The following is a 12,122-nucleotide window of genomic DNA, read 5'->3' on the forward strand; positions in this document are numbered from 1 at the left end:
TTTTGAATGTCACTTTAAAGATGCATTTTTTGGGATTACAAGTCTTATTAAAATTTTGAGCACACATAGTTCATACTCTTAACGTGTTTACTTGTCAAAATTTATCAAATACGATAACAGCTATACATACTATGAAGTTAATATTACAGAACAGAATAACTAAAAAATTCCATTACTTAGATGTTTTGTCAGTTAAAACAAAAATATAAAAAACTGAAAAAGTTGAAAAGGTATCATCATCACCACACTCACACTGAAATGTTTGTTTTTTTAACTCTAGCAAAACAGTAAAGAATTTATTTCTGTTTCATTTATTATGACAAAAATACAACAAAATAATATCACTCAAGGGTAGAAAAATAAAATTCACCTTTTCAATAATTGTTTTTCCCAAGAGCATTGCTTAATAGGAATACCAGAAAACTTAATAAAGGTTTACAATTAGCTGATGAAAATAATACATTATGAAGATCAAGGTTTTTGTGAAACATTTCCAAATAAAACTTGAAATTTCAAATATTATAGAGATAATAATTAGCTGATGATTTTTGTTTTTTTCTCTCATCAGATAATAATGAAAATTACAAAAGTTACTGCAAAAATATTTTTTTTACTTACAAATGCAAAGAAATACAAAGAGCATATGTAAGAAAAGCCTGAAATCCAGATATTCTTGCAACAATAACTGACTAATATTTAATCTTTAACTCACTTTAATTTCAGAAAATTCAATTAGTTGAAGAGTAAGAATTTCTTCTTCCACTGTCTTGCATCTAAGATTTCCACCTCAAAAAGTGATGATACTGTGCAATCTGTAAAACAAGTATTAAATGATCACATGCATAAGAAGTGGTTTCTCACATAAAGGTACTTATCTATTATTCGATGAGACAAACTAAATTCTTCCATCATGTCTTCTATTTGTTTATTACAGTTCGAAAAAAAGTAGGGGTAAAAACAACCATATCTTTCTTGCTACAAGTCATGGCTGATGCTTTTACAGTAAAGTGGTCTAAGAATATTTTTATTGTAACTGGTAATCTTAGTTTGGATGTTAAATAATGAAGAAATTATGATTTTATTACAAAATGAAGCATCTATTATAATCATTTCTTTAAATTAAGGTTTCCTTTTCTTTTTGATGCACTATCGAAAAATTGCAGTTTTTTAATCCACAAGAGAAGAAAAATTTAGTGCCTCTTCTATTTCAGAAAAAAATGTTTTCAAGTTAAGCTTGGTTCAAATTTTTGCACAAACCTACATGAGGGTTGTCTGCATTAGCCATCCCCAATTTAGCAATGAATGACTAAAGGGAAGGCAGTTAGTCATCCACCTGCTACCTTCAGATGGTAAGTCGAGCACCCTAATCACTTAGAAAGGGCCAAAGAATTTTAAATTGCAGCATCAAATGTAAAGACTAATATTCAGCCATTGTCATTTCATTATCTGTTAAATATATCATACTTTCAGGATATTTTGATTACTTACTTTAAATATCTGTTGACTATAATATCAAACATAGTTTGACAATTATCCTTACATTTCCTGTTGTCCCTAAAATAAGATCACAAAAAAAATTGCATGGTGTTAATTTCCTTGAATATGTGAGACGGCTAATATATATGTATATAAATTTGCATAACCTCTTATTTCTCACTACTTACTTGTTGTTTCCTTTTTTGGTAGATAGGTGAGAAACATCTGAAGTGCTATTATTTTTTAACAAACTTCTGATTTTAAATCCATAACATACAAGTTACATAAAAATGCACAAAAAATATGCAGATGAAAATTGATTTCGTCACATTTACTAAGCATAAAAAAAAATATTCTGATTGCTTTGAAGAGAAGTAATAGTTCTGATAAATAAATCATAACAAGAACATTGTAAGAAACACAATAAAAATAACAATTGTGACCAGTGAATCTTTTTTTACTGGGACAAAGGAAAAATAAAGAAATGCAGTTTAGATTGTGAACCTAAACTGAAAAATTAGAAGTATTAGATGGATTTAAACCAAGACATGTCTTAATTACTTTCTCATGTAATGGGATACAAAGATAAACTTGAAAAGCCTGAAGATTTAAAAACAAAACAAAAAACACTGAAATCTTTCCAGTTTTTGGTTTTTTTTCATTTAATGTAAATATAAAGCACTAAAGAATTCATAATAATTTTTTAAACATCTAACCATCAAATGATTGTTCAAAATAAGCAATTAAAGTTACCACAAACTATTACTGAATACAAGATTTACGGTAAGTTAAAGACAGCAACTAAAACCAATAGAACAAAATGTTAAAGAATGAAAAAAAAAAGATCAAAAGTCATTTGTGTAAAGAACACGGTTAAATACCATACACATTAAGACTGAAGACCTGGTAAGTTACTTTTATCTCTGTCTGCTTTTGAATAGAACCTAGTTTTAATACTGTTTCAATACCAAAACAAATCAGATCATTGATAAAATGGCTACGTTGGTTTAATTTATAATATCTTTATTTATAAGCAATATTACTTCACTGAGATATAAACAAGTAAAACCCACATGCTACCCTGCTCATATCCTGTCTTTCATGAAAGTCATTTATCCCCTTTGACATTTGCTACTGGATTATTTACAAACAACAGTAAAAGACCTTGTTTTAAGAGATTCATTATGAGACTTGTTCATTCAGGCAATATATATGGAAACATTTAACCCATATTTGCCATTGTGGTATGCAATTTGACTAACTAATGGAATATTTAACCTAATTATAGCTTAGTTAGAAAAGTCAGTTAAATCAGAGTAATTTTAGAACACTATATTTTACAAGTGTGATAATGTTTTGTCACGTAAGACACAAGTTTAAAATAAAATTAATTATATTATGAAACACCAACATTATTCCATGTTACAAAATGGTATTTTTTATAATTTGTCATCTTCCAAATGATAAAAAGACAAACAGTCCAGATTAAGCACTAATTGTTTTTTCTTTACATGTATATCTTCTACTATCATAAATGCAACTAAAATGTAAAAACAGAAATTTATGAGGTTAAAGAAAATGACTTTAATGGAAAACAGTTGATTAAAAAATTACTTGTGATAGTGCACACATACTGAACGGCATGATCGTGTGTCTTGAAATAGGTGCTGGTAACTCGATTATTTGTTTACACAAAGCTATCCTCTGACAAATTGTTTACATCATACTCTGAGAAAATTTAAATAGAAATGTAAATCACTAAAATTAAATGTACCCAGATCTGGCTGTAAGGATAAAAAGTATACATGCATGCTTGTCTGTTACAATGTGGTCATTCTAGAATGTTGCTGGCTTTTTTAATTTTTAAATCTCAAAGTCATTCTAACATATTTCTGTGTGATGGTTTGGTTAATTCTTCCAAGTATTTTCATCAGCACAAATTTTCCTTATGCACAAAGCTTGATTATAGATATTTCATATAAATAGATGGAAACTAAAATAATGAAGACATTGGTCTAATCTGCTAAATTTCTATACAAGTTAAAGTTCAAAAAGGCTATCTTTTACAAAAACTATTACCTCAAGAAATTTGGATGTGTTTATGGAAGAGGGGGTAGTTAAGTTTAATACTTTTTTTTAAGAAGGAATTAATTTGTAAGAAGCAGTTTTGCAAAGATTCATAACCTGAGAGTCCAAAGAAAAAAGAAAAAGAAGCAAATATAACACTTTGGCATGTTAAGATTTGGATGTTACTACAATCAGGAGCCATCACTAATTTGAATGTAATCCTCACTGTTGAATTCAAAATTCCTGATAAGTTTGCATAGCTCAATGAGTTTGATATTCTAATTAGATTCAAGTGCTGCATCTAAAGTTAATACCTTCATCATAATGAGCATATGTTTAAAAAGAAGAAATGTCTATCAAACAGAGAAAGCTGTTAGGAGGAAACAGTCCCATATTATTATTTTTTTCATCGATATTAAACACATTAGGTTTTTTGTAGTAAAGAAATTCAGTAAGGTGTCCAATATTTTTATTTGAAGGTGGGTGTAGTTTGGAGATCAGAAGAATCAGTTTTTTTATGGAAGAATTGCAAAAGCCAGAGAGAATTTCACATTCATTTGCAGAACTGTTTACAGGAGGGCAAATATTTAGTCATTCAATTTAATGTCAAATTTTACCTGCAGTCAGTGATCAGTATAGAAAATTGATCTTAAAATGGTTGATAAAATTTAATTTTACTGTTTAATAGGGCTGTTACATAAATCAGATTCATTTTATTTTTTATTGTGTTATTATTAATGTTGTTGTCATGTGAAGTAAGTGTTTAAGATGTTCAACAGAAGTAAGTGGTACTAGTTAGAAAAACTAGTCTTCAAACAAAACTAGAACAACAACTGTAATAGTCATCTCATCACTTGAAACTATAATCTAATTCCATTTATTCTCAAAGTTTTTATCAGATTGTGTTTCAATATAATTTGCCAATATTTTATGTTAACTATTTTTAACTATGAATTTTGTTGTTATTTGGTAATTATAATTAAATCAATGAATTTGACAAGAGCTTCTGTTTTAAACTATTTCTAACTTCCACAGTTAAAATGATTATTAAAAATGTAACAATTTTTGAAATAGCGTAATCTACTTACGAATTCGCCCTATGCATCAAGTCAAAAGCCTCGTTAATCTTCTCAAATATTAATGTATGGGTGATACACTCATCAACCATTAACTTTCCTTCCAGATACTGTTCCACCATATTTGGGACCCCATCTCGACTTTTCCATCCTAATCAATATTAAAAGTAATAAATTAAGGAGTTAAAATATCAACATGTCTTTAAAAATAGTATATTTTTTGTACTTTCAATATTTAAACATTTCATGAGTCATTTAATGTAAAAAAAACTATAATAGTCCTATACTAAAATTAGTGACTAGTTTTAAGTGGCCCACTTACACAAAATAATGAATACCATAACTGAAAAGCTTTCCTTTTTTTCTTAAAATGAAATTTCTAAACACACACACACACACATATATACATACTCTTCAAAAAAAGAAACGCAAAAGGCAAAATATGATACAAATTGTTAACAAGTTTATTCCGGGTAGTTCTGCATGACATGTATGAAACTTTGCACATTCACTGCTGAACATCCAAAGTCTGCAATGGCGAAGTCCACGCTCACTAAATGAAATTTAACGTCACTCAACGTCATTAACAAGTATGCCCCCTGTGAGTATCAATAACTGCTTGGCATCTCCTGCCCATGGAAGCGATGAGATGACGAATCACATCCTGTGGAATGGCTGTCCACTCAGCCAGCAAAGCTGCTGCAAGCTGAGGTAGAGTCTGCGGTTGAGTTTGTCGCCGTCGCAGACGTCGGTCCAACTCGTCCCAAAGATGTTCGATGGGGTTTAAATCTGGTGATCTGAAGGGTCAGGGAAGAACGTTGATGTTGTGGTGTCTCAAGAAGACAGTGGTGAGTCGGGCTGTGTGAGGACAGGCGTTGTCATGTTGAAAAACGTCGTTGACGTTCACCATGATGGGTTGCACATGGGACCTAAGAATCTCGTCGACGTATCGTTGAGCCGTAAGAGTCCCTCGAATGTGCAAAAGATCTGTTCTGGCATTGTAGGCGATGGCAGCCCGCATCATGACGCTGCTACCACCATATCTGTCAACATCTTGCACATAGTTTGCTGCAAAACGTACACCTCGGCGACGGTAAACACGGGTCCTTCCATCCTGCCTACGAAGCATAAAACGTGATTCATCTCTCAACCAAACATGCCTCCATTGTCGATGAAGCCATATCCGATGTGCCCGATTCCACTGCAGCCGTGCTTGACGATGTTGCTGGGTGAGGATGACATATCTGACTGGACGTTGAGGTTGGATTCCTGCATCTTGTAGACGGTTGCGTACGGTTTGATCGGAAATCCTACGCAGCTCTGGTATGGTTGAGGTAGTAGACGTCGCAGTGGTGGTCCTATCCCGAAGGTGACGTAACCGGATGTAGCGATCATGTGCGGGCGTGGTCACACGAGGTCTGCCAGATCGTGGACGGTCACGAGTTGATCGATGTTGTTGGTGACGATTCCATAGCCTTGTGATGGTGCTTGAGTGGACATTCACAGCTCTGGCAACATCTGATCGAGATTCGTTTGCTTCCAAGCGACTAATGGCGTTGTTGCGTTGTGCTTCAGTCAGTCTTGACGTAACTGTATTGCGTGTCGGTGGCTTAACACTGAGCTATGGAAACCGTGAACCCGTCACTTTTATAGGGACTTTGCGCATGTTGCACTTACAGAACATGCAGATCTCTCAAACAAATTTATTGTACACGCATGCGTTTTGGCGAAAAATCCGATGTTTTCCTCCGTTTTCAAAGTGCACAAATTTTATAGTTATTTTGGTCTGACAATCAGTGCCTTAACACGTGTAACATCACAAACTCTGAGCTTGTAACGTTATTACATATATTTCTCTTTAATATAAAAAATATCCCTTTTGCGTTTCTTGTTTTGAAGAGTATATATGTACATACATACATACATACATACACACAACATACACACATTATTTTCCTAAACTGAAAGTGTATTTCAAATAATACTTCTCCACTGATGACATACTTATTTCTCGATCTGTAACATTTTTCACTCTTTTGCCATCAAGCATTGAAAATACTTGCTCCAGTTTAGTTGTTTTTTTATACCTAACTTAAATGCCTTAAGCAAACTATAATTTCCAAAATTCTCCATCACTTGAATGCGCTCTTTATTTAGGTACTGCATGTAAGCATTTCATGCTTAAATTCAATGTCAAGTAGTTTGGATTTTATAAGATAAACTATGAGGAAAACGACTGGCAGAAGATAACTGACCTGTTAAAGAAGAACCATGAGGTAGAAGTATTCCAATCAGATTGATCTTTAATAATATTTTCCTGTACTTAGATAATGATAATCCACAAATACTTATCATTTAATTTTCTTTTTACGACTAATAATTTTTTTAAAGGTGTGGATCCCATCCAATCGTGCCAACGTCATCAGCGATTAATTTTTCGTAGCACGTGCGGGGTATTTGAAATATTCCGTACCTCTTGAACTATCCACGTACTTGAAAGATGAGCGCCACCTGGAGCCGTGGGAAACAGCTAATAAGGTTCTAAGTTACATAAGTAGACTACTGGAGAACAGCGAATCAAAGTTCTTGCTGAAGGTAATACCCCAATTTTAAAACAGAACAATATTTAGACATTTTTATGTCCAAAAGATGTTGAAACAAACTAGCTTCGAGTTTAACATACTACTTTTGTATTTCATTACCTGTTCGCTTTCATTTTTCTTACTGGTGCTCGGTAAATTACATGAATCTCTTAAGAGTATTATTTATTTAAGTGATTATTTCGTGTAGATGTTTTTACTCTCGAATGAGGAATATTTTAACTCGTCTTAAAGATATATTGAATGATATGTGCGATTGTACAATAAATCAGGTAATGATAGCAGAAAGTTTGTAACGTTTGTCCAAGATAAAATATTCAAATAGGTATAAACTACATGTGTCAGCCAAATACATTAAACTTTAAATACTTAAATATTCTATGCTTTAAATAACACAGCTTTTATTCGTTCACTTTTAAGAGCACTTGGTGATTAGTCTTCTGGGAATATAAATATTTGAATTTCTCTTAGTTTTCCTGGATAACCTCTTCCATTTCTCCAAGGATATTTTAATTACAAAAATCCTCTAAAATTATTTGTTTTCACCTATAGTGATAGATTGCAGAGTGCCGTTCATTTCTTCTCAAGCTAATACAAGTAGCTCAAGACTGTGCAACAGGTGCTGTTCGTTAGCTTCCTACGTGTCCTTTAGACCGTCAGTTATACTCTTTGTTTAATTTTGCAAGTTAATTCCGAAACGAACAACTCCTTAGCCTAAAACAAAATATTGAAGTTCTGATCTGATTTACCAAAATGCCTCGTGAGCTCTGAATTTTCATATTTTTACTTTTGGCTATCAAAATAAAAGTGGTATTATCAATAATATGTAATTTGGACATCATTAGACATCTTCTACTGAAACTGGTCAATTGGTTTCTTTTCATTTTGATCATTGAGTGACATGATTGTTGTTTACCGATGTTCCATATAAAATAATGACAGTTTAGATGTTGTTCTCCAGCTGGTTCGTTTCCAAATATTCTCAAGCAATTTCTGCAAAGTTTTAATACCAATAATCATAAAACTACACACTGCATCAGAGTCGAATAAACCTAACACTGGGTCAAACATATACTTGACATACAAAATAATAATAACCCATCTGCATACTTTCTTTATAACACTAATACTTGAGTATATCTATAAGAAAGTACCGAAACACATAACAGACAAATTTATAAGACTGCACTATTCATAATATCTCAGGAAATAAACTTTTCATCTTTTGGTGAACTTACGTTGTTTAGCCATTTAACGTAACAGCATTTTTCATGAATAACAACAGTGTCCTACAGTGCATTATAGTGTTAGCACTTAGTTCCTAAAGTATTGTTTGATAAATACCTTTTGTTTATGACGATTGGTTGGTTGGTTCTGTGGTTTTATGGCGCAAAGCAGCACGACTATCATCGACCAACCACCTTTGTAAATATAAAACAAAATAAGAAGTAAAAATGAAAACAAAATAACAAGTAAAAATAAAAACAAGCTAACAACAAATAATGCCCAAAAGTAAGGTAAAAATTCAAATAGAAATAAAAATGCTAATGGCCAGTTATGACAAGGTATGGTAAAACATATTCTCAAACACGTATTTCCTGATAAATAGTGCATTGCTTTGAGAAAGTATCATTTGTTGGTTGGTGTTTTGTGCCACAAAGCAGTAATGCTATCTGCTCCAAACAGACCAGTAAATATATATATATATATATATATATATATCAATAATCAAAATAAGAAACCTAAAGCATAAAAAGTTAAGCAAAAATAAAAAGACCAAAATTTACAGTTGTTTAGTCGTTAAACAATGGTAAAAAATAAAATAGAAGTAAAAAAGGCCTGTAAAAAAAAGTAAAACAACTAAAAACACGATCATTCTGAACATTGTTAATATGGCCAATGTTTAACGCTAAAGGTAAAGAGAGCATGAAACCTTCTGTAAAACACTATCTGATATAAGACGTGGAATCCCACTGGTAACACTATTTTACACTTTTGATTCAGGCTTTAAAAACGACGTTGAATAGACATTTACTTGCCTAATATTATCACTTACTTACGGGTATGCAAAATTATTTCTCGTATTTGAAAATCCCATATGTTTGTGTCAGGAAAGAGCGAAACTATGGTGTTTAACAAATGATTTATCAGTGCTCGTTTCTCACGTTTTGTAGAAGTATATAAAGTCCTTAACAGCAGATGTTGTAGCCGAACTCAGATGGAGTGATGAAAACAATGATCACTTAGAAAAGTAAGTTACACATTTTAATTAGTTTTAAGTTTAAAAAGTAATATACATATTTTAATTAGTTTTAAATTTAAAAAGTGAGTTATACATTTTAATTAGTTTTAAGTTTAAAAAGTGAGTTACGCAATTTAATTACTTTTAAGTTTAAAATGTAAGTTACACATTTTAATGAGTTTTAAGTCTAAAAAGTGAGTTACACATTTTAATGAAGTTTAAGTTTAAAACTCTACACTTATAAATAAATGTGATCAGATATTTAGCTTATCTATTGTACCTAAAAAGTTTTCAGAAACTAGTAACAATCTGAAAAAATACTGAAAAAGAAGCTAGATGAGTGAAATCATTAGTACTTGAGTTGTATATAAGTTGTAAAAAATATTGTTGTGTCTTAGAGAAGAACTATAAAATATTGTTATCTAAACACTGATCGAATTCAACATTGATAACTTCACCCCGAACTGGAATCTTGGGGCTAAGACCTGATGAGATTAAAAAAGTAGTTAAACCATTTTTGTCTCACACTTCTATGTGACTTTGATCGCATGTTACCAATTAACACGCAAGTCACATAAATATATTCTAAGAATATTAGAATTAACCCTAGCAAATATTACTAGAGTATGTATTTTACATGGAAAATGAGTGATTTTATTAATGTATGTTTTATTTTATCAGTTCTTTACACTGAGTATCATAGCAGACCGATGTGTAATATTTCTCAGTTTGATGTAGTCGCATATTGCGCTGGTAGCGGACTAGAAAATAAGTCCGTAATTTGAGAGTTCGTGGAGGAAAGATGTTTTAAAATTTTTCGAGGTTAACATGAAAATATAAAGACAAAAAATAACATTCTGCATTTTCTGAGAGGAAACAGCAAGTATGTAAACTAGAATTAATTCATTACTATTAATAGTGTTGAAATATCACGAATTCGAACGTAACTCCAGAGGAAAACCATGTCTAAAATGGTTACGGTGCTCTTAAAATTGTTTCGTCTCCCTTTGGGAAAGCGGTAAGTTCACGGATTTACAACGCTAAGATACAGGATTCGATTCTAAGTCGTAAACCACAGTAAGTCTATCAGCGGCTTGAAAAATAAAAATACGTATGAACATGTTTTACTGTATTTTTAAAATACAGAAGCTCGAAGTTCACTTGGTAAGAATGAAGAGCTCAATCTAGTTTTATGCTTGGTAAGTAGTCAGAATATCTTTTCTATCCTATCCTTACCTCCTCCAAAGAAAAAATTCAAAGATGGATCATGTTGAGTTAACCTCAAAATTATACCAATACAATGTAAGAAGAAATTGCTTTATAATCAACTTGGAGTAATGTGTCATTAAACTTGCTTCAGATAATATATAATTTGAAATTTCGTAAGATTATTTGTGCGATTTATAAGTAAAGTTAGACGCTATTTATTGGACGTCATGTTGATGTTTACCAATTTTATTTCTTTTCCGATAATGTGTGCAAGTAAATTTGTCTTTGAATTACTGTATTCATAACAACCTTTATAGTCCATACTTGTATCAACTAAACATTGGTAACTTGTACTTCCCTGCATATATTTTTATAGTTATGAGAAATGTTTTCAGGTTATGGTAATTGTCATTTCATGTAACATTGTCTTTATTACATTGTGTCAGATATACATTTTAAATATTGCCATCAATCAGAAACGAGGACCAACATCAGTAACACCATTGTTTCATATACGAACATGAGTGATTTCAACAAAAAAAAATTCCAACGTTTTTGTAATAAAGTAGTCTAACAGAGCATTAGAATAAAAATAATAATAACCTCACATGGAAACTGAACCTTATCCTGCGAATGTTTATGACAAATGCACATTTACATTCATTCCAGACGAACCAGAGTAACAGTTTTAAATTTAGCATGTGGAGTAGAAGACGAAGAATGCCTTAACAACGCAACCGAATTGTTGAGACAATGGAAAGATGGGAAGAAGTAAGCATGGCGGATTTTGTTAGGTATCATTAGAGGCAGATTTATCTTTCCTGGACGGTTAAAGTCCGTTAGAAAATACTGTTTATGGTTTCTATAGTTAATTTTGTTAGCCCTGTACAATATGCCTTTTAAGTCTTTTTCCATTGAATAGCTTCATAAACAGAGTCGGTGAGTGGTGTAAACTGTCATTAACATAGCTGTAGTTAAACGATATTAGACGTAACTTTAGCCCTTAGTTGGTTATAATACCAATTTTGTTTGTAAGGCGAATATAAAATTAAAATTGTTGCTCTTTATTTATGATTAATTTTTTTCTTTCACGCTGTTATGTTACTGTTGTACATTTTCGTCTTAAAGTGTATTTCGTCGGTTTTTTTTTGTTGATAAACGCTTGAAAGCAACTTTTTGCATACGAATACAATTCAATTTATATTTAATGAATTTCAGTTAAAGGGACAGTTTGAGAGAATCATATGACTAGTAAGATTAATGTAATTTTCCGACGCCAAAAGTACTACCGAACACGCCATTCTGATCTACACTCCTGAAAAGCTAGAACTACAATTCTGGTTTGAATTGCAAAATCTACCTATTTGATTTGAATGATTGAAGTCCTTTAGAAAACGAAAGGGTAAACTATTTCATGTGTACTGTTGAAATCTGGTAGAATTTAAGAAAAAA

General features: G+C 31.6%; 1 protein-coding gene across 5 annotated transcripts in view; it reads right to left on the reverse strand.

Annotated features, from left to right (window-relative positions):
• The window catches only part of LOC143228099 (alcohol dehydrogenase class-3-like), a 36,272-nt gene extending 31,506 nt beyond the window's left edge, over positions 1 to 4,766 (reverse strand). For 2 of the 5 annotated variants that reach the window (XR_013015189.1, XR_013015188.1), the window contains exons 1-3: positions 4,632 to 4,766; positions 1,489 to 1,554; positions 713 to 812 (exon numbers count right to left, since the gene is read on the reverse strand). Coding sequence is in view for 1 of the 5 variants with exons in the window: in XM_076459426.1 (XP_076315541.1) it covers positions 788 to 812; positions 1,489 to 1,554; positions 4,632 to 4,741 (201 nt within the window). In the remaining 4 variants the exon portion in view is untranslated. Of the gene's footprint in view, positions 1 to 111; positions 813 to 1,488; positions 1,555 to 4,631 lie in introns of those variants that run through there. The other 3 variants (XR_013015191.1, XR_013015190.1, XM_076459426.1) reach the window with 2 other exon arrangements.
• Positions 4,767 to 12,122: the final 7,356 nt, after the last annotated feature.

The sequence above is a fragment of the Tachypleus tridentatus genome, chromosome 10, assembly GCF_004210375.1.
Source record: "Tachypleus tridentatus isolate NWPU-2018 chromosome 10, ASM421037v1, whole genome shotgun sequence".
Taxonomy (NCBI): domain Eukaryota; kingdom Metazoa; phylum Arthropoda; class Merostomata; order Xiphosura; family Limulidae; genus Tachypleus; species Tachypleus tridentatus.